Consider the following 23,528-nt stretch of genomic DNA (forward strand, 5'->3'; position numbering starts at 1 on the left):
GGGATAGAAATGGATGGTATAAAGTAGATGTTTTTCTAATGTAGCTTTGGGAGAGAGAAAAACCTGAGGCCAATAAGGCTGAGCCTCAAAGTGCATTCTTATTTGTGTGGTGGAGGGGAGCTAAGGAAGCCAGATCAGAGTGTTCTGTTGCATTTTGGCATGTAGCTAAGATTGTTTCTTGGTATATGACTAGGATTTTTTGTGGATGAAGTTTGAGACATATCTCTGTCTCATGTGGGTATTAACCCCACAGCTATAATAAATTTAGCAGTTTCTAAAACACTTTAGGAAACCTTTATTTATTTCAAGCATCCAGATTTTTCTGTACCTTTAGGACTATGGGAGGATTTAGGAGATAGGAGATAGAGCAGAATATTAAAATCAAATATTTGAATGGAGGACCACACAAAAGAGGGAAAAGTCTCTTTTAATAGTCTGAATTCAAATGAATTTACACATGTTTTTGTGACAACTGTAGGGGAGGGCCTGATATATTCTAGCAAGAAGAGATAGTGGAAATCACAAAAATGTGTCAAATACCAATTTACTTATTTATTTTCTGCTTTCTTGGGCTATCTTTTTACTTAAGTGAATAGAAACGCTTTATAAGGCCTTTCATAGGTTTATCCTCTAATCTCATTTTTCCCTGTGAAGTCCTAAGTTCCTAACTAGAAATTTTTCCTTGATGAGTATTTCTAGTAATGTAACTTTCGAAGTTGGGAAGGGAGTATTTAACTTTGAAATGAAATGCAAATGTATTTATTTAGAAATTCAGTATTTTTAATTGAATGTTTATTTTCTTAAACTTGGTCTTGGGTTTGGCTTAGAAAAAGCTTGAACAGCTACTCCTGAAATACCCTCCTGAAGAAGTAGAATCTCGACGCTGGCAGAAGATAGCAGATGAACTGGGCAACAGGACAGCAAAACAGGTAAGTGAGGAGATGGCTGCAGATTGCCGGCATGTTTTTAAAGGAAGGATAATGTAGCCAACATCAGCAACCTGCCATATCATTTTCAGCTGGGATGCTGTAGTATGTATGTGGCGTTTTGTTTTGTTTTGTTTCGTTTTTTAATTTGTTAATTGTATATGTCTGTTGATTTCAGAAACAACTTGATAATTCTGCTTTGGATTATTACAAAATATTTAAAAATAAAATAGTCAACTTAGTGTCTCTTGAATGCTTAGTTAGTATACTAATTATGTACTTTTTGGTTAGACTGTGCTAATAGATTTGTTATATTGCCTTACTATTCCTTGGTTGTCTTTCTAAAATTATATCTTGCAGTTTCCTCTTTCTCATTCCTATCTATATTAATAGATGTGTTTTTATGCTGCAAGTGTGAGTGTTCACAAGTTGAAATATGTGCTTAGCTTTGAATTTAAATTTACTTGAATGATTTTTTTGGTCTAGATTTTAAAATGTGGGTGTATTTGGTAGCAAAGTTATTTCTAGATTTATGATGAAATTTAAATTGTTAGCATTCATTAGATACACATGTACATTTTAATTTTAAAAAACTACTCAGGTATTGTATGTCATCTCATTATGTTAAAAGGTTTGTCATGTTTCCTTAGGTTGCCAGCCGAGTACAGAAATATTTCATAAAGCTAACAAAAGCTGGCATTCCAGTCCCAGGCAGAACACCAAACTTATATATATACTCCAAAAAGGTAAAAAGAAAATAGATGAAAATAAACCTTAGATTAAATTTGTGAAAGTCAGGATATTATGTAAAAATGTACATACTTGTCAGAATGGTGTTTTATTTTTAAAATTCTGTTCATTCTAAGCATTTTCTTATATTGGGCATAAATGCAGGATAGGATTCCATTACTGCTGCTCAGTGAAATTCTGTGAGCTTTATGAGTCTTACTTTCTTGGGAATAATGTGAATGAGTGCTACTTAAGAGATTTTAGATTGAATATATATCAGAAAGGCCTTTGTGAAAAAGTTTTAAGATGTTTGAGTCTTTAATAAATACAGTCTATTTCTGTTTAGATATGCTACATAAATCCAAAAATAGAAAGATTTATTAAGATATTTTAAAGTCAGGCACAGTGGTGTACACCTGTACTCCCAGCTGAGGGAGGAGGATCAGTTGAGCCCAGGAGTTTGAGTCTACCTTGGGCAACACAGTGAGATCCTGTCTTTTTTTTTAAAAGAGAAAGATATTTTATTTAATCCTTACTGCAATTCTTGAAGTATAAGTAGTATCACCTTTATCGATAATACTGTATTAATAGCTGTCTTAGTATTGAGTACTCTGGGCCAGGGACTGCTGTTATATAACCTTTTATTAGATAAGGAAAACTACATTCTCTTCTGCTTTCTACAGTGAAAAAGCTACTATCTCTTTTCTATACAGAACACTGCGTTAAATTGTAGCCGCTTTCTTACTGTAATTGCAAAAAATAAAGGCACCTAATTGGTGTTTTTTCATTTCCTTAATAACTCATCCTGGTACTTCCCCTCCTCCACCACTGCCATCCTTCTCATAAAGAGAAGCTAATAGTATATCTATTGGTGATACCCTTGTTTACTGAAGCTATTTTATATAATTTTACATTAACAACATTGCCTATGCAGCTCCACATTTTACAAGTTTTAAAACTTTCTCTCTCTTTTTTTTTTTTTACCAAGCTTTAGAAGCTTGTTTTAATTTGCCAATTGTTTTAAATATTTTAGATTCCCCACCCCCCACCTCCTGCCTCATGTAGCATTACCTATGTTAGATATGTAGAGTTCATCCTGTAACTCTGGAATGTTGAAACCCTGATAACCAATGTTCAACCTCAGAGCTCTAATTTTCATGATTAATTTCTAAGCTGACTTTGTAGGTGTGTTGTGAACCTTATGTTTTCACACCTGAGACTGGATGATGATAGGAAAAGGAATACTGGGGAAACCTAAATGTGTTCCTTTTGGATATACTGCATTTTGGCTATGAAGATTATATCGCTATAATCACAATGATTCCTTGCCATGGTTAGAGTTTAAAGTTTGGAATAGGTTGAATGATAGTTCTCAATGTAGTTAAGGATATTCTTTGTTGCTGTGCTATTATTAATCAAAACAGGGTGTCTGCATGGTGGTTGAAGTGAAGGCTTTGGTGTACCACACAGGCCTAGTTTATAAGCCTGGTTCTACCGCTCTCTGGTTGCAACACAATGAACAAGAAACTTAGCCTCCTGTGCCTCAGTTTTTTCATCTTTACATTAGAGATGATACCAACTACTACATAGGAGTGTTGTGAGGATTAAATGACATTGGCATAAAGTAAGCAATCAGTCATTTTTAGATAATTATTTTTAGATATTTATAATGTTGTGAAAATTTTCCTTTTCCTGGATAGTTTTATGTCTGGCTTACATTATGCCGTGTCATCCTCTCTGGTCTTCTATAAGGTGACCATTGTAGGAGTTCAATGCAGCCAGCATTAGAATGCCAAGAGTATAATGAATAAAAATATAAGCTAGATATTGAGCATGTGGTCCATTGTCCTGTTGTTGGAGTATTTCCCCTACATTTCTTTTTTTCTTTCTTTATTTCTTTTTTTAAGGCTAGTTGTGTTTTAAAAATCCAGACAACAGAAAAAGCAACAACATAAGAAGAGTATGCTAAAGGATAGAAGTGAAATCTCTCTGATAGACTTGCTGGAAGTAACATTTATACTTCTGATTTTTTTTAAATAATTTTCTACTCTCCCAATTAAAAATATGTTTTCTCACTTAGTCTTCAACAAGCAGACGACAGCACCCTCTTAATAAGCATCTCTTTAAACCTTCCACTTTTATGACTTCACATGAACCACCAGTGTATATGGATGAAGATGATGACCGAACCTGTTTTCATAGCCACATGAACACTACTGTTGAGGAGGCATCGGTAAGTTACCTATTTAGTTATCATATGGATCAGGGTATAGAATGACAGTACCAGGATTCTCTAATTACTGCTGTCCTTCAGAGATTGTTGGGTTTCCTCCTTTTTAATTAACAAGTCAAATTTACAGTTTTTGTAACAATATGCTTTAAAATTTTTTTGTAAAAGAAAATTTCAAACACATACAAAAGTAGAGAGAATAGTTAATGAACCCACACAGCACCTATCACCCAACTTTAACAGTTAGCAACTAGTGACTATCTTGTTTTCATCCCTACTCCCTACCCACCCCAAACTCCACTCCAGATTATTTTGGAGCAAGTCCTAGATATTATACAATATTATTATAAAAAGGTTTATAAAAAGGTTATTCTTTATGTAATGAAATATACACTGTTCACATTTCCCTAAGCATCTTACTTTTTATTTTTCCCCCTAATTTGTTTGTTTGGAACTGGACCCAGATAAAGCCCATAAATCACAATAGGTTCATTTTTCCTTCTTTCCTTTTTGGACTCTCAATAATTTTTATGTTAAAGAACTGGATCATTTGTCCTGTAGAATTTATCAGAATGTGGATTTTATTGACTGTATCTCCCTTGTGTCATTTAACCTGTTCCTTTGTTTTCTGAATTTCCTGTAAATTGAGAGTAGGTCTGGAGAATTGATCAGATTCGTGTGTGTGTGTGTGTGTGTGTGTGTATTAGGTTGGGCAGGACTACTTTAAGTGTATTAGTACTTTCATTCATCAGTCTTAGTTGTCTCTCCTTTTTTGACATAGCAGCCATTGATCATTGCCTAGATCCATTAATTCATTAGATGTTGTAAAATAGTGATATTCTATCATTTCTTCTTCATTTATTTGACGGACTATTCTATAAACTAACCCCTCCCCCTACCAACTACTTGGTTACTCTAAGGTACATACAGAAAAGGTAAGATAACTGCTCAATTCTCCCTTTATTTTTTTTTTTTGTGTGTGGGTTTTTGTTTTGTTTTTTGTTTGTTTGTTTTGTTTTTATTGTTGTTTTGAGACAGGGTCTCATAGCTAACTGCAACCTTAGACTCCTGGGCTCAAGCAATCCTCCTGCCTGAGTGTCCCCCGAGTAGCTCTGACTACAGGTGCACGCCACCCCAACCAGCTAATTTTTCGGGTTTTTTTGGTAGAGATGGAGTCTCACTCTTTCTCAAGCTAGTTGCAAACTCCCAGCCTCAAGCAATCCTCCCACCTTGGCCTCCTAAAGTGCTAGGGTTATAGGCATGAGCCACTGTGCCTGGCCTCCCTTTATTTTCTTGTTTTTAAAATAATGAGTTAATTATATCCTCCACAGATGAGATTTTAAAATTTTTTATATTCTTATGAACTATTGGACCTAAATATATTTAATGGATTTTGATTTGTTCATGTTAATGTCTTCATTAGTGTTCATATTGGCCCATCTTTGGTCAGTTGTGGCCTATTTAAATTGGCTTCTGAGTTCTTTTGATAAGACTCTAGTAATGTTTAATAGCTTCTTTACTATCTGTTTTAACAAGGAAAATTGAGGTTCATCTTGTATATTCCAGTCTCAGACCTAGAGTCAGTCCTTCTTCCTTTGATTGGGAAATGGTATTTAGAGACTATATCTTGACTCTAGGAATGTTACTTGCTGTTGTTAATCAGTTTCTAGGCCTCTAAGCTGGGACAGAGCTGGGAAATAGTTTGTATTTTGTTTAAGGATGAAAGATATCATAATCATAAGTTTTCATTTCAAATTCAACTTAACAACTATAGGGTCTTTATTTATCCTCATTGATCTTAAATATGTGTCTCCTTTCTCCCATGCTGAAAATCACAGTTCTCAATGACATCAACATAATACTTTCTTTGTCTCACACTACTCACGATAGTCTCAGAATATATTAATACCTATGCCACTATCAACAATATGATTACTGAAAACAGTTTTTTTCAGTTCATTTTTTGCCTTAGCATATATCCCACTACAGAAGTAAAGTCAAATTAGTCTTTAAATCCTTCTGGAATAATTCTTCTCAGTTTTGTCACCAGCTAGATACTAATTTAAATAAAAATTTTATTATATAGTAAATATAGTAAAATTCATTTTACTGTCTGTTCATAGGGATTTGTTTTTATTGCTGCTAATACTTTTTATTATTTTGCTATTTCTGAAACTCCATTTTCCAAATACCTTACATGGTTCTGATTCCTTGCTTAAAGGACATAAAGATTACCTTGTATCTTTCTTAATACTCTGATTATAAATAATTGGAAAAGGAGATTTTAATGAAAAGTCAGCAAATAAAAGTAGGCTCCTTTGTTCTATTTCTAGATAGTGTATAATCAAATACTGATTATATACTTTGGTATCAAACTACCTTAATAATTGTATTCCTTAAAAATTTTTTTCCTTTTAAACTTGTCTTTTGAAAAGCACCTAATACTGACTATGTCTTAAGAAACATCATTTGTATGTAATTTTTTACTTTGCAATTATTAGAATTATTCATTTGAGAAATATTGAAACTTATGTGTCAGGCTTTGCTAGGGGTCAGATACATAGTTATGAACAAAATATGCCTAATATTTGGGCTCATAAATCTTATTCTTATGGGAAGAGATAAATGTATAATCATATCAGTATAAATTACAAATTTTTAAAAGTGCTTAAAAGGAAAAATAAGTGCTATCATAATTGCTTAAGAGGTACTTAATGGAGATTGGGAGTTTAAGAAGACTTGAGAAGGTGACAGTGAAGATGACATTTGAAGGATGAACAGACAAGGAGTGGTGGTGGGATATTTAAAAGAAATACATTTTGACAAAATTGGCATAATATAGTGAGTTGAATTTGATTTAACTTTTTTTGTTTTTGATTTTGTGTATTTTTAAATGAGTACTAGTTCAAATCATTCTGATTGCTTTAAAATAGCTATTCACAATGTATATTTATGAAGCCTCTGGTCATAAAATTTATAGATTTCAGTCTATCTTTTCAAAAAGCAAGAACTAGAGAGATTACATGCATATAGTTACTCCACACTATTTTAGCCCCTTTTGAAATTAGTCCATTTTAAGTAAATTTAAAGTGATTATGACTAGGAAATCTGTTTATGGATGAGTGAAGTTTTTAAAATTTTTATTTTTAATTGTGGTAAAATACACATTACATAATATTTACCATTGTAACCATTTTTAAAGTATACAGTTCAGTAGTGCTTAACTGTGTTCACATTATTGTGCAACCAGGCTCCAGAACTCTCATCTTATAAAACTGAAACTCTGTGCCTATAAAACATTTCCCTAGAAACCACTCTTTCTAGCACCTGGCAACCACTATTCTACTTTCTGTATCTATACATTTGACTACTCTATGTACCTCAAATAAATAGAAGCATACAATATTTGTCTTTTTGTGACTGGCTTATTTCACTTAGCATAATGTCTTCAAGGTTCATCAGTTTTGTAGCATGCATCACAATTTCCTTCCTTTTTATGGCTGCATATTTCATTGTATATATATCCACATTTTGTTTATCTGTTCAGCTGTATGCATACTTGTGGATACTTGTGTTGCTTCCACCTTTTGGCTATTGTGAATAATGCTGCTGTGAACATGGGTACACAAATGTCTGTTCAAGTCACTGCTTTCAGTTCTTTGGGGACTATATCCAGAAGTGGAATTGCTGGATGGTATGGTAATTCTATGTTTAAGTTTTTGAGGAACTGCCATACTGTTTTCCATGGTGGCTGTACCATTTTACATTCTCACCAGCAGTGCACAAGGGTTCGTTCCAGTTTCTCCACATCCTTGCCAACGCTTGTTATTTTCTGTTGTTGTTGTTTGGATAGTAGCCATTTCTGTTGTTTTGATAGTAGTGTGAGGCGATTTAATTTTTCTTAACCTTATCCTTGCTGACCAAATTTAATAGTATTCTTAGACTTAAAGTGCAAATTAAAAATTTAGAAGTGTTTGTATGCCTTCATTTGCTTAAAATATCTGAATTTAGCAAATTTTATTATACAGTTTCTTGCTATATTATTTATTTGGGTCACATCATATTTATTAACATATTCCATTACTTATGTTATTTTTCTCAGTGGTGACATAGAAAGGTAATAATATCATTTAACAGCTTTGGTTAACAAGAGTTTGAAATGGATGAAAGATAGAGATAAAGCAGGTGAAATGTGACATTGTAAAGAATCGTTTATCCAGCCAAAGACTTTGGTCTTGATGCTGTAGATAGTCAGGAAGCCACTGGGAGCCACTGGTGGGGGCAGAGGAAGGAGTGGATACTAGAGGACCAATTTGAAAGATATTGTAGAAAGTATTAGGAAGTGACAGAATTTGTTAGATTACATACAAGAGAGGGTGAAAAATTAAGGATACCTTTTAGATTTCTGCCTTGGGCTGCTGAGTGTATCAGGCAAATCTGGGTTCACATCAGCCAACTCTGCAGCTAATGTGACCTTGGGCACATGTTATAATTTCTGTAAGTTTTAGTTTTCCTGATGTAAAATAAACATAGTAGTTAATAATATCTGATGTTGTGGGAGGAATGGGAAGGGTAGGGGTTGTCTGGTGCAGGAGTGGAAATTGATGGAATGTGGAGGTTAGAGATTTGGAATGCTTTTAGGAAATTGGTAATCATGGGATCTGTCATTAGGTAGCAAAAGAAAGAAATAGATCCTGGGTGGCAGAGCATGAATAAATTGGGAGAATAGGAAACAGGATCAGAAATTTTAGTGAGGTTAAAAATATTAATAAAAACTGGTTATGGAGTGAGAGCATGAGAGAAGTGGAAAGAAATAACATTGAAGGTGGGAAATCTAGATTTAATGTTTTAGATGTAAAACACTCCTGGTTGAAGGCAAGGTCCAGGGTATGGCTATTGGAGTGGGAGACTGAGACAGAATGGAGATGGATGGAGGCCATTGCAGTAGAACCAGTCTAAGAATGGAGGGTAAAAATAGGGGATTGGGCATCCGTGAGGATCTTGAAGATGCCCAGGAGGATGAGCAGTGTTCTCAGCAATTTTAAATAGATTTTGCTCTTTGAATATAAAATTACTAGTCAATTTGGGGGAAGAGGTCTTGAACATATGTATCTAAAAGTTTGGAATCGTAAATGAACTTTTTATTTCAACTTAATATATTTATATAGTTTTGACTATTCATTTCTTTCACAGTCTATTCTAAATAGTCCTCTTTTTAACTCAGTTCATCTCCTTGAGTAAGAGAAATGTACTGTTTTGATTATTGGGAGTAAAGAGCAGAAAACAAAGGCAGAGATTGGTTTGCTTGTTATTAAGAAAATATCATGTTTACAGGAGCAAATGTAAAAATCTGTGGAAAAGAGAAACTTCTGTAGACCAGGGAGAAATAGATAAAGAGTCACTCGAGTGGGCATGAACGTATAGCAGTAGGGTTGGGCTTGCATTTAGTGTATGGCATGTTCCCCTTGTATCTGCATTATGAGGTAGTCTACTGCAATTTAGAATTATTAATACATTAAAAAACTCCTCCAGAAGTATTAGTGTAAAATATTGCTAATAGCAGCACTTTCTGTGAGCCCTAAAAGATACCTTAAAAGTAAAAAACATCTTATCAATAGAAAAATACTCTATCAGTATTTCTTACACTTAGTTCATTTTAATTATCAGCTAACAGTTTTGTTCTTTTTAATAGGATGAAGAAAGTATTCCTATCATGTATAGGAATTTACCTGAATATAAAGAACTATTACAGTTTAAAAAGTTAAAGAAGCAGAAACTTCAGCAAATGCAAGCTGAAAGTGGATTTGTGCAACATGTGGGCTTCAAGGTAAATTCTACTTAATCTTTGTATTCATTTAATTTTTAAAAGAATGATAAGATACACTTTAAAGTGGTTTCTGGATTGGTAAACTCCAAAACTTCTAAGCATGTAGGAAAAAGTTTTCCTCATCCCATTAATTTATACAAAGTAGTGTGCTGTAGTTCCTGATGTCAAGAGGTTTATGATTCAGTAGCATGAAGACAAAATGCACAGATACCTATAATTTGAGATAAAATATGGGAGAGGTTTTTGTTTAGCTGTTTCTTTTTGTTGTTGCCGTTGTTCGTGGATCAGAAATGGTTTTTTCCCCTCTCGCTAACAGAAATACATCCACTCATTCCACAAAATTTTGAAATACCCATTATATTCCAGGCACTTTGCTAAGTGCTAGAGATTCAGCAGTAAACAAGATGGACTCAGTTCCTGCCCTTATGCTGTTTTCATTCTCATAAGGAATTTAGAGAATTTAAACAAAATAGTTGAGTACAACTGGAGAGTAGTCAGAAGCTGCTATGGTGCCTTGGAAATTGGGAGAACCATTGAAAGATTTTAAGCAGAGTAACATGAAATTTGCATTTCAGAAATAGCATTCTAGTTTCTTAAACTATTAATTAATATTGATAACCTTTACAAAAGCAGTAGGTTTACAGTTGAACAGCTTTTACTTCCTGATGATTACATTGTTAAATTCTGTAAAACAATACTATATTCATGTATGTTATTAAATAATAATAATTAAGGGAAGGGGGGAAGAAGATCATTCTGGCCATACTATGGAGACTGAATTAGAAGGCAAGACTGGAGGCAAAGGGACCGGTTAGTTATTCTTTTCGTAATTTAGACAAAAGATGAAAGTGTCCTGAACTTGACTAGTGGCTGTGGAAGTAGAGATTGACGGGTTTGGGAAACTTAAGGCAACAGAATTGAGTGTACTTGGTTGGATTGGAAGAAGTATATTGAGACCATGAACTCGGTGGCGTTGCTGGTATATATAAAAGGATTGATGTGTGCTGTGACTGATTAAATTGAAAATGAAATTATACCTCTGATCCTCTAGAGGTATATTAGCTATGCTATATTAAATGGTTTTCCCTCTTGATCTTTCAGTGATCCTATTTCTCCATTAGAGATTTTCCTAACTGGCAGCTCTGGCCTTTCAAGAGAAAACTCTTGCCACTTCTCATAATTTTGCTGCAAGACCCAACGACAGCTTGTTTGCCAGTCTGTCAGCCACTCTAGTTGGCCTCATGATCAAAGAAACTAGAAATGACATTTATTTTTATTTCTAAAATTACACAGAACACTGAGGGCTACTGCACCAAGAAAGAGCTAGATCTGCCTTTTGACACGGTGGGCATTGGTCATTAAGAGCCTTTTTAGCCTTGGTAGAGTGATTCAGTAAGACAAAAGTTTAGAGAGGATTTTATGGTTGCCTGGGTTTATGTTAGCTACAATAACCTGTTAAAACAGTTCTGTAACATATTTGGATAGTTTTAACTGTGGTATTGAGTCAGTGTTTCTCATTCAAAATCGTGCACTGGTCTGAGTTACTTTTCAGGTAGATGGTTACCAATAACAAAATGCCCAAGTTAGGGATGATTTACTTAACTTTTTAAAAAATAAATAAAGCAGATTGAAGATTTTCTAATCTCTCTCTCACCCACCTCTATCTTGATCTTGAGTAGATGGAATTTTACCTAGTTTGCTAGAAATTGTATCTAACTTATAACCATTTTTGTGTTATACCACTGTTCTGTGCTTGGGAAGCGAGGAGATGTCTATGTGTATGTGTGTTTCCCAGCAGAAAATTTAAGAGCTGTGAAACAACATAGTCTAATACTTTTTTTCTTTGAATCTGTTACAGTGTGATAACTGTGGCGTAGAACCTATCCAGGGTGTTCGGTGGCACTGCCAGGATTGTCCTCCAGAAATGTCTTTGGATTTCTGTGATTCTTGTTCAGACTGGTAAATGTTTTTTTTCATTGTCAGTCTTAAATTTTGGTAAGAAAAGTGCTTCTCAGCCATTAGTGAATTTGATTTCTAAACTTCTTAGAAAATAGTCACACTTAGTGAACTAAACTTTGTTGTTGTAAGCAATTAAATTTTTTCCTGAACATGTCAAGTAACTTTCCATTAGAGATTTTGATAGATTAATGGATTTCAACAGGTAGAGCTGTGAAGTTTTGGAATATATAGACCAAAATGCATCCACTTCCATCTAATGATGTGTTTGTATGTATCTGTGTTTTTTTTCTTTGCAGCCTACACGAGACAGATATTCACAAGGAAGATCACCAATTAGAACCTATTTATAGGTCAGAGACATTCTTAGACAGAGACTACTGTGTGTCCCAGGGCACCAGTTATAATTACCTTGACCCAAACTACTTTCCAGCAAACAGATGACATGGAAGAGACCATCATTTACTAGTCCTCTTCAACACATAGCAATGGTATCATTGTTAATTATGTGCACAGTTTGGAAAGATTCTCTGCTTTCCCTGAAATGACACTCAGCATGAGAGCCTCCTGAGTGTTCTCGTCAAGTACAGCTCTGCACCGTGCGGCTCTAGATCACTGTTCAGCAGCCGAACACCCTGGTGAGCAAAGGGGATCCCTGGTGAATTTGTCACCACTACCTTAAAGCCTTTTAGGTGGTGATCTTAAATGGGTGAGATGGAAACGAGAGCACACATAAAGAGAGAGTAAATTCCAAAGGTTTCAAAGAACTCAGTCATAAATATGATAATGAGAAGACAAAGTATTTATATTAAAACAGTTTAGTAGCTTTCAGTTTTGTGAAAATAGTTTTCAGCACAGAAACTGACTTCTTTAGACAAAGTTTTAACCAATGATGGTGTTTGCTTCTAGGATGTACACTTTAAAAGAACTCACTGTCCCAGTGGTGGTCATTGATGGCCTTTAGTAAATTGGAGCTGCTTAACCATATTGATATCTAATTTCTTTTAACCACAATGAACTGTTCTTATTACCAACAGTGAAGCACTACAGGAGGCAGCTGTGGCATTGCTTCCTTAACCAGCTCATGGTGTGTGAATGTTATAAAATTGTCACTCAGATATATTTTTTAAATGTAATGTTATATAAGATGATCATGTGATGTGTACAAACTATGGTGAAAAGTGCCAGTGGTAGTAACTGTGTAAAGTCTCTAATTCACAACATTAATTCCTTTAAAATACACAGCCTTCTGCCTCTGTATTTGGAGTTGTCAATACAACTCATCAAAGAAAACTGCCTAATATAAAAATCATATATATGATAATAATTTCCCTCTTTTGTAGTCTGCCCAAGATCCATAAAAGATTGTATTTTTATTACTATTTAAACAAGTGATTAAATTTAGTCTGCACAGTGAGCAAGAGTTCACATGCATTCTTTTATACTGCTGGATTTTGTTGTGCATCATTTAAAACATTTTGTATGTTTCTTATCTGTGTATACAGTATGTTCTTGAATAATGTTCATTTGTCAGGAGAACTGTGAGAAATAAACTATGTGGATACTGTCTGTTTATATTATAGAATGCTTGTTTGTGACTTCCTTTTGGTTAGATTTTGGATTTTTTACCAGTGTTAAAACCAGAAATTGGTTTTTTAAAGTTTTTGCTTTACCATATATAAGGGTTTTCTCTCTGTCCTTTATAATACAGAATATATTATGGAAAAAAGGGTGAACTTGAGAAACCCTGCAAAAGATAATATTTTCACTCAGTATGTGCTAAAACACTAAATTAAACTAGCTTACAAAAAAGAAACACAGACTTGGTTAAAGAAGGTGGCAATTCTTACTGCCCTGATGTGAAAACTAATCTTAAGTTGAAAAATTTTATTCTGGTTGTTTTTGATGAAAATAAGCCCCATGTATTTAAACATACAGTTTTTGAAAATCACCTTGTTTCTTGAAAATTATTATTGACTATAGGAAAAGATAGTATAAATATTCTAAGACTGATTAAGTGTTATACCTGACCCAATTTTTAGAGTCATCTGTTTTTTCCTATTTTAAATCAAGAGAACATTATTTACTAATTCTCTTTAATACATAACAGGTACTAAATTCATACCCTGAATTTTTTTAAATGAAAAAGTAACAGAATTTTAAATATAGAAATGAGAATTTTAAAGTAATATATTGATTATAGATCACTGATGATATAGATACAGTATATCAGATGGAAAAGTAAATGGACTTGAGCTTAAAACTTCTCACCCTGGAATTATTAGTTGGGAGAAGAGGGGAATTGTTAGAATTCTGGGCATTTTGATATTAAATGTTATGTGAATATGCCAGAAGATCTTTCAACCTGTAATTAAGCAAGACAATAGCAGTTGATGGTAACTTCTGTGTTTGTATAGAAATAATGCCAATTAATTTTGGAGAACTATTCAGATCTATTCAAAAATTCCATGAAGTATGAGGTATGCTGTGGAATAGGGCTATGAGTGATATAGTTGTAATACAAACAGAACAGACAAACCAATTGAATGCATTTTTAAGAGCAAATATTTTGAAGCTTTGGTAAAGAGGATTATTTTCTGCTTGAGCAGAAGATGTGTTTATTTTGCATTTTTCAGCTCCAAGCAAATAGCCTCCATGGCTTTAAAAGGCCCTAAAGGATAGTATAGTAGTAGGTAGTATCTGTTGTTTTAATTTGCAGGTTGCAGGAATGGACAGGGCTGTCATGTGCCAGTAGGCTTTCCAGCTGCCTAAAGAAGTATTGGCTGTAAGTGACAACAGACTGTACGAGATCTACTTGTTGAAGAATTTCTTACTAAGTGGTATTCAGTAGGTTAAAAATCTATTTCCTGATATATTGTGCTCAAGTTACTTGCTAATAACTGAAGAAACTTTTAATGACATCTAAAACTGCTGCCTAAGGTTTAGGCAGAGGAGATTTCCTTTGTTGTGAAGCACTAATAATAACAAACACTGATATAGTACTTACTATGTGCCAAGCAAGCATATAGTAACTAATTGTCAACAACCCTATAAGGCAGGTTCTTTTATTATCCTGTTTTCGTATGAGGAAATCTAGGCAGAGAGAGGTTAAATAACTTGCCCAAGGTCATATAGTTAGTAAAGTGGGATGATGCTTGGACTTTGGCCTAGAGAGATCACTCTAGAGTCATGTCTGCCTCACTACCCTATTTCCCAAGGAAGAATATTTCCTTTGTGTCGGGCATCACTAAAGTGTTAGGAGTGGAGATGTTCAGGGTTTGCCTTACATTCTTTTTTCCTGGTGTGGTTCCCAGAGTACAAACCTAAGCGTATGTCCGGGTTTGTAGTACAGAATAGAAGCATATCTATGGGTGAGGAAAAAGCACTGAAATGTTCTGCCATTGTGAATTAGAAAAACAACATACATGAATTTTCATATTCTAATTTGGCAGCAAATGTGGTCATATGGCTTTGGGCAAAGTTGGGACTAAGGCTTGTATCTCATGCCTTGGGTAGGATTTTTTCCATGCATGGTGGGTGCTTCTCACTTAATAGTATGCCTTGTCTGTTTTTCTCCCCTTCCCCCTTTTGTTTAATCACAGAACACAACAATTTACTGAGGTGTGAGGAACGTTTTTTTAAAAAATGAAATGGAGAAAACGATACATCACATGTAGTAAGGATAAGTATTATTTTGTGAAATGTCTTTTTCAGTTATAAATATGTGGTGTGCTATATAAACTGTATTTCTTACTGTGGACAACAGAGTTTGAAGTCCATTGTTCTAGGTGCACTGGATAGAATTGAAAGTCTCCAGATTCCAGTAGGTATTTTCCACAAGCTTCAGAAGGTATTGTCCTTTTTAAGCTGTAAAGTGTTTGTTTTTATTTCTTACTTCGACAAAAAATGTGCTTCTGTTTATATGATTGAAGAGGAAGCATAATTAACCTCTTTTTCACAGTTCATGTAGCTAGTTAACTGGATTTTTGAGAGTTATGTCACATTTAGTTCCATTACAACAGAGACCATCCATGTCTCTCTGTATCTCTAGGGCCTGACTTTTGATAGATTCTCGATAGATATTTGTTGGTTGTATGACCAACATTTTGGTTACATTTTTTTCTCTTGGAAGTTAGGAGATACCACCTATGCCTGAATGTGTCTATGAGAGTCTTAGCTTGCCTCTGGAGATCTTTACAGGCCTCTGAGAGGACAAGGAAATTGGATTCTCTCTTATCTGGAAAACGTGGTTCAACCCAGGTGGCTGAGAAGAGTTTTTTCCTCTGTGGGACCCCCGTTAGGCCATGTGTCTTGATTCTCTGCCATGTGTTTAGAGTGATGTAATGCAAGGGACACTACAGTGGGAATTCTGTGTCCTAGTCCCAATTGTGAACGTGAAACACTAGATGTTGACAAGGAACCACCCTTCATTGAGCAGTAGGAACTAGTATTATTGACTTGTTTAATCCTCACAGCTCCTCTGTGAGGTTGGTTACTATTATGTTCTCTCCTATATACATGAGAAAACTGGAGGTACAGAGAATTTTTAAATATGTTAACACTGAGTAATAATTCCTGTGTGTGGGACTGGCTATACAAAGCCTTGCCCTTGTGGAGCTTATAGTCTATGCAGAAGACATGCAATAAATAAATAAAAATTAATTTTAAGCAGAGATAAATACTGTGAAGGAAAATAATGGGAGAATGGGGAAGAGTCTACCAACCATTTTAGATGGAATGACCAAAGAACTCTTCAAATGACAAGGTTAAATTTGAACAGAGACCTGAATGGAGTGAGGGAATTTGCTGTGTGGACGACCTGTAGGAAGAGACAGAATGGTAGCAACAGCAGGGGCCCTGAGCCAGTGAAGAGTTTGGCTGGTTTGGGCAACAGTAAGATGGCCAGTGAGGCTTGAGCCAAATAAGCATGAGGAAAGTAATAGTAGCTGATGGTGTCGGTGTGGAATCAGGTGTGGCCTTGAATGTAGATCATTGTAAAGGAGTTTAGGTTGTGTTCCGATATCTTCTACATACATACAACAATGGGCCTTTTGCCTTTCCTGTTTTGAAATCTTACAACTTTAAAGTAGTGATGCCATTTCAAGCCATTCAAATGAGTAATGTGTTCTGTAGAAGATCTGATTTGCTCTTCTAGGTACTCTTCAGGGGCAAAGCCATTCACTCCTGATTTTTTTCAAGGCAGCTGCTAACTACAGCCATAAAAGCCATGGCTGGGCCTCTCTGTTGTCTCATTTTCCCTTACCTGTGCTGGCAGAGCTGGGGTGGCCAGGGACTGTGTTTACCAGCATGTGGTATGTGTTTCAAGAATGTTAATCCCTACAAAGAGTCATTTTATGTTTTCTGGCACAACTGATAATTTTCATCCTGTAACCCTTTTTTTCTAATTTGCTCAACTATTCCTTATGCTCCCCTGTAGAGTGTGACAACCTGGGGTAGTAACAAAAGTATTTGACAATTGTGTGAGTTGTGGGAACATGCCCCTTTTTGTTAATAGAGGCATAATTGTAACCAAAGAAATTTAATTTCTTCTTTAGAGAACACTGACATTTCTGTTTAAGAATGAGTGCAAGAGAAAAAGGAAATACGAAAATTACCGTGTATCATGAATACATTGAGAGTTCTCTGTGTAATAGTTCAAAACTGATCTATGGCCAAAATTAAAACCATATAAGCATACCGTAAATCTTGACTATTACTGTGTTTGCTTCTAATTCTGTTTGGAATAAAGCTTCAAATGCTTTCCAGAATGATGTGAGTTACAAATAAATAGAAAAAGAGTTATCCTGTCTTTTATTTACTTTATTTGTACATATCCATTTCAAGAAAAAAATGATTTTAAAAATACAATTCTGTCCCAGAAATAGACCCTTATCTGCACAACCATTGAAGCAAAAAAATCATGCAAACTGAAACTCTGGGTCTTTTGTAGTAACTGAGTGGAAGATGCAGTTTTTCCAGTTTAGAATATACAAGAAGCTCTGATTTGACAACTGATAGCACAAAAGAGAACCCAAATTTCACTGGTTTGATGCAGGGAAACACAATTTTGCATATGGATGGGACAAGGTTTGCAAACCCCTGGAAAAGGCCCATATGGAACAAATACAACATTGAAATCTGCTAAACACCACTTACTGACATGCGCTTCCCACCCACATCAGTTTTGTTATTGTTACTGTATTTTTTACTTGCTTGGCAATAAGTAAATGGGTGATCATTTAAAATCAGAATTCTAAGTTGATACTTGCCCAGTGAAATAAATTATTTCATGCTTTCAAATTATTTTTGATCATTGATTATAATTACTGAAATGCACTGCCATGTAGAGAGGAGACTGGGTTATGCAGTTATCAAATTTGTTCCCTTAGCCATTCTGAAAGTATTCCAAGGAGCCAATTTCCAAAAAAATAAATGTTACTGATGACCTAGATTCTGTTGTCTCAAAAAAAGCTATTCAATTTCACGTTTTTAAGATTTCTGTCAAATTTTACTTGCTTGATGCCTCTACATGGTGCATGTGACGTGGTCTAATCAACCCACTCTCTGGCTCGTGGATGAGAGTGGAGGAAACAGAAAGCCAGCCACCAGGGAAGATGCCCACGCCTGCCCCCACGGTACGGGCCTTCGTCAGGGAGCAGCGTGTAGATCTTGAGGAAAGGAAGGAAGATGTGGTGTGGAGTTAGGGATGCTTGATGAGGGCAGAACCAAGTGGTCAGACTCCAGCAAGGCCTGGGGACACAAGTGACACAGGCTGGCACTGCGCTGCTGTTCACGTACTGACCAGCTCTGAGGTGCTCTCACAAGTGTGAGGAAAAGGTTAATAGTCACAAATACACCATGCATGGTTTCCAGACACCTCTCACACGGATCTAGCTGGGAAGCAATAGTTACGTCAGGATTTAGGAGGACACAAAAGGTTTAACTTGAAACATATTGTGTTAAGGGGTGAACCTTTTAATGTTTTTCTCTCCACTCTCCTTAATGAACGTGCATCTTCGCCTTCAGAAAATAGAGTCAATAGCTGTGCAGAGTTGAAGAAAAACTTCCTCTGGTGTTCCCTCTGCATTTATCTGTATTTAAAAGGAAAAAAAAAAGTCTTAAGAATTATTTGTAAATAAGATCATTTTTAATACTGAAAAAACTCACCTGCTTATAATTTGCTCTGAAAAATTTTAAAACACAAAACTCCCTAAACCAGAGGGAAAAAAAGTAAGTAGTTTAAAAACTAGGTGCCTAAGTTAAAACAACAGTGAGATACCACTACACATCTATTACAACGGCCAAAATCCAACACACTTGACAACACTAAATACTGGTGAGGATGTGGTGTAATAGGAACTCTCATTCATTGATGGTGGGAATGCAAAATGGTACAGCCACTTTGGAAGGCGATGCAGTTTCTCTTTTTTTGAGATACAGTCTCGCTCTGTCACCCAGGCTAGAGTGTGGTGGCATCAGCCTAGCTCACAGCAGCCTCAATCTCCTGGGCTCGAGCAATCCTGCCTCAGCCTCCCGAGTAGTTGGGACTACAGGCGCACGCCACCACACCCAGCTAATTTTTTCTATTTTTAGTAGAGATGGGGTCTCACTCTTGCTCACACTGGTCTTGAACTCCTGACCTCAAGCAGTCCTCCCGCCTCAGCCTCCCAGAGTGCCAGGATTACAAGCGTGAGCCACTGTGCCCAGCCTGGTGTTGCAGTTTCTTAAATTAAACATACTCTGTACCAAACTTTTCAGCAGTTGCGCTTCTTGGTATTTTTAACTCAAATGAGTTGAAAACCTAACGTCTACACACAAACCTGCACACCGCTGTTTATATTAATAGCAGCTTTATGCATAATTGACAACCAAGATGTCCTTCAGCATTTTAATGGATAAACTGTGATACATCCAAACAATGGAATAATATTCAGTGCTGAAATAAAATGAGCTATCAAGACATGGAGGAAACTTAAATGCATATTAAGTAATAGAAGCCACTCTGAAAAGGGTACATAACGTACTGTGTGGTTCCAACTATATGACATTCTATAAAAGCCAAAACTATGGAAACAGTAAAAGGATCACTGGTTGTCAGGAGTTGGGGGTAGGGAGGGATGACTAGGCAGAGCACGGAGGATTTTTAGGGCAGTGAAACTGTCCTGTGTGACACTACAGTGGTAGATACATGTCATCATACGTTGGTCCAGACCCATAGAATGTACACCAAGAGTGAACCCTCACGCAAGTCCTGGGCTTTGGATGATGCAAATGTGCCACTCCTTTGGGGGAAGTTGACAGTTGGGGAGGTTATAGTGTGCGGGGGCAGGGTAGATGGGAACTTCCTATGCTCAACTTTGCTGAACATGGACCTAAAACTGCTCTAAAAAAGTCCATTTGAAACAATAACGACAACTGAGTGCCTGTTGAAAGCATTGCTAGGGGTCATGGAAAGACTTTGGAGATGCTTAAAATGAGACTTCTGAGTGTTCTGGGTGCATTTGGAGTACGGTGGGAATAGGGCAGAGGCTGGGGGATGAGGGTGAGGGGGGTGGAGACGAAAGCAAAAGCTAGGACCACAATGATTAGGGGTGCCAAGGGCAAAGTCCGCTTCGAGGTCATTGATAAGCCAGCACAAGAAGCCAATAACAGAGGAAGTGGGAAAGGGAGCCGATTTTCTGGGCATGAAGACATTACCCCCTCCCTCCCCTAACATCACGCCAACCACTGAGGTTTGTTCCATCACACATGTAACATCTGCAGAAGATGGAGACCTGGTGAAGCACCTAGGAGGCTGGGGTGATGCTGGTGGCATGTGTCACCACAGGATCAACTTTGACAAATGTCACTCCAGTTACTTTGGAAATGCTGGTATGAGGCATTACCACTTTGAACCAGAGCTTCTACCCAGCTGTTGGCCTTGATAAAACGTAGACCATGGTCAGTGAGTGGGCGCTGGTAAGGGCTGCCGTGCTGGTTTAGTGCAATGGGGCTACTACAAAGTTCTGGGGAGGGAAAGCTCCCAAAGCAGCCTGTCATCCTGGAAGCCAAATTATTCAGCCGAAGAGCTGGGGAAAGGATGAAGTGTATGTGTGTTGGGGGGGGCAGGGCGGTGTTCGGGTGGGTTGAAGCCACATGGAGGGAGGTGTATTGAATACTAACAAATGGGGGGTGGAGGTAGAGGCCTGGGGAGCCACATAAGACTCAGGAGCGTAGGGGAGAACTCGCTAAAATGCAACTTTCCAGGCCTCATCTCCAGCTGCAACCTTTAGGGACTTCACTGATTGCAAAGGTAGACGGAATTCTCAAAAGAAAAAAAAAAAAAATCTTCCATGTTGTGACTCCCAAACTGGAAAAATCCCAAATATCCACCAGCAGTAGATGGATAAACAAATTACGACATACATATGACATACATATGGAATACTATAGCAATGAAAAAAAACTGCAGCTATATTCAACAACATGGATTAATCTCACAAAGTTGGGGGAAAGTAGCTAGTCTCAAAAGAATATGAATACAATATGATTCAATCCATATAAAGTTAAAAAGCAAAGCTAAATTATATTGGCTACGGGTTCATACAGGGGATAAAGCCATAAAGAGAAGCAAGGAAATGATGATCACAGGAGCCAGGATTGTGGTTACTTCTTGGGGAGAGGAAGGAAGAAGTGATAGAGCAGACGTACAGGGTGAAGCTTCCACAAAATTCTTCTATTTCTTGACCAGCATGGTAGTTACGTGGGTGTTCGTTTTATTCTTTGAACTGTACATCGCGCTTTTAGGCATTCCTGCATGTATACTATATCTTACAATATGGAAATTAAAAATTAAAAAAATTTTAAAGTTTAAAAAAGTTCCTCCTCCCAATAAATGTGTCATACTTTGTCCTTAAAGGATAATCAAATATAGCAAAATCTGCAACTTGTCTCTCCCGCTAGAGGCTCTCCATCTGGAGGGCAGGGGCTATGCCCTCGCCACCGCTTTGTCCCTCACAGCACCTTGCTCAGTTCTACACCTCTGCCTCCTTTTCCTTTCAACCAAAGCATTTCCTGCGTGCCCACAGGTGTTTTGTACTGGAGATACCAAGCTGAAAAAGAAACAATGGTCCTGCTCCCAGAGAGCTCACAGCTTAAGGTAGAGACAAACACATTTAACAGGAATTTACACTGTTAAGAGGTAAGCCGCAGGAGCTGTGGATAAAGTGGCACCTTGCACAGTCTTGGGAGGGCAGGCAAGCTTCCTGAGGAAGGTAATAACCATGGTCATCTAAAATGATAAACATTACCAGTAATGACGCAAAAGTGCTTTTTAAGTAGCCAAGTTATCCTAACAATGATCTTAGAAGACAGGTATTGTTATGCCCATTTCATAGATGATGAAACTGAGGCTCTGAAAGATGAATTAAATTTCCCAAGGTCACATAGTTAAGGAAGTGGCAGAGACCTCCTTCAAATCCAGGTCTCTGACTCCAAAGTGTTTGTACGTACTGACTACATTATAGCATGTTGACCAGTTCGAATGGCTGGATGGTCGAATACGGGGCAGGGGGAGAGTAGCAAGCAGTGAAGCTGGAATTGTAAGCAGAGGTTGGGCTGTGAAGAGCCTTATGTACCCTATTACCTGACGACAATGAGGGGCCCTGTACAGGTTTTTAAAGAATGGGTTGACATAATAAAAGATAGGCACATAGCAAATCCTTGATAAACATTTGCTTAATCAAAAAAGAGTTGCAAAAAGTTTGAGGGGGAAAGCAAAGGACCTGGTACTGTCCTCGTTGTGCTTCAGGACTTGGACTAGCCACACATCCTCTCGTGGCCTCAGTTCCCTGCTCTGTTACGGGGCTGAAGGAGGACTTGGTAACCTCCAGGTTTGGCTCCAGCCTCGATACTCTATGCTATCCCAAACCGGACTCCACATTTTAGTGGGGACGAGACTCCTTTCAGCAGGCATCAGGAGTGTGCAGTTTAGTTTGGTATTGCCAGTGAAGATGGCCTAGAAGGACACACGTGGATTTGATAAGAAAGAAAGAGGGCCTTCCCCACGGAGGGAATGGCATGTGTAAAGGCACAGAGGTCTGAAGGCACCTGGAGTTTGCAGGAAACAGCGAGTCATTTGTTGAGGACAAAGCAAATGCTGCTGGGGTCAGGGGAGGAGGGAGGAAGGAGGAGAAGAGGCTGAAAAAATACATCGGGATGAAGAGCCTCTAGATGTACCTATTCATGACATTTTATATAAATGGAATCATGATACGTGGTCTTTTGTGACAGGCTTCTTTCACTTAGCATAACATTTTCAAGGTTCACACATGCTGTAGCACATACTGCATTCGTGCAGTACTTCATTCCTTTTTATCCCTGAATAGTGCTATATTACCCTTAACCTGAATGTTCAAGACACGCCTTAGGATGTCTGCCCTCCTCACATCCCTGGTCAGCAGATCGGTTCCTGCCCACAGCCCTGCTGAACAGCCACCTGACCTTGCCTTATCAAGCCCTGGGAGGGGACAGGAAAGGAAGGGGTTGCTAGCTCACCCTCCTGCTCCTTGGGTTTCCTCCCCTGCAGCGAGGGTGGGTGTGAAGCCACAAACACTTGGTCTATTGTTTACACCATCCACGATCATATCAGTGAGAAACATGTCAGGTCTCTGGTCCCCAAGAAGTTCCATGAGCACAAAGACTCAATACAACCCTTTTGTGCGTAACTAAGTTCATTCTAGTGATCCAATTGTTTGTCTTCTGCACAAACACTTCCCCAAATCCACCCCAGGTCTTTCCCAGAAGAGAAAGCTGATCAGACTAGGGACTGACCCAGTTGCCTCCTACCTCAGCTGCATGGGAGTTTTCTCATTGCAGCATC

General features: G+C 37.2%; 2 protein-coding genes across 5 annotated transcripts in view; one reads left to right on the forward strand and one right to left on the reverse strand.

The window, feature by feature from the left end:
- ZZZ3 (zinc finger ZZ-type containing 3) overlaps positions 1-13,248 on the forward strand; it is a 105,273-nt gene extending 92,025 nt beyond the window's left edge. For all 4 annotated transcript variants that reach the window (XM_045547717.1, XM_045547715.1, XM_045547718.1 and 1 more), the window contains 6 exons: positions 828-929; positions 1,577-1,672; positions 3,736-3,888; positions 9,578-9,712; positions 11,571-11,671; positions 11,968-13,248. In XM_045547717.1, the coding sequence (XP_045403673.1) occupies positions 828-929; positions 1,577-1,672; positions 3,736-3,888; positions 9,578-9,712; positions 11,571-11,671; positions 11,968-12,112 (732 nt within the window). In that variant the 3' untranslated portion in view covers positions 12,113-13,248. The remainder of the gene's footprint in view (positions 1-827; positions 930-1,576; positions 1,673-3,735; positions 3,889-9,577; positions 9,713-11,570; positions 11,672-11,967) is intronic.
- A 5,379-nt stretch (positions 13,249-18,627) lies between these two features.
- Positions 18,628-23,528, reverse strand: part of AK5 (adenylate kinase 5) — a 239,905-nt gene continuing 235,004 nt past the window's right edge. Inside the window, exon 14 of the mRNA XM_045547719.1 lies at positions 18,628-18,759. Within this exon, the coding sequence (XP_045403675.1) occupies positions 18,691-18,759 (69 nt within the window). The 3' untranslated portion in view covers positions 18,628-18,690. The remainder of the gene's footprint in view (positions 18,760-23,528) is intronic.

Source organism: Lemur catta, chromosome 3 (genome assembly GCF_020740605.2).
Source record: "Lemur catta isolate mLemCat1 chromosome 3, mLemCat1.pri, whole genome shotgun sequence".
NCBI lineage: Eukaryota > Metazoa > Chordata > Mammalia > Primates > Lemuridae > Lemur > Lemur catta.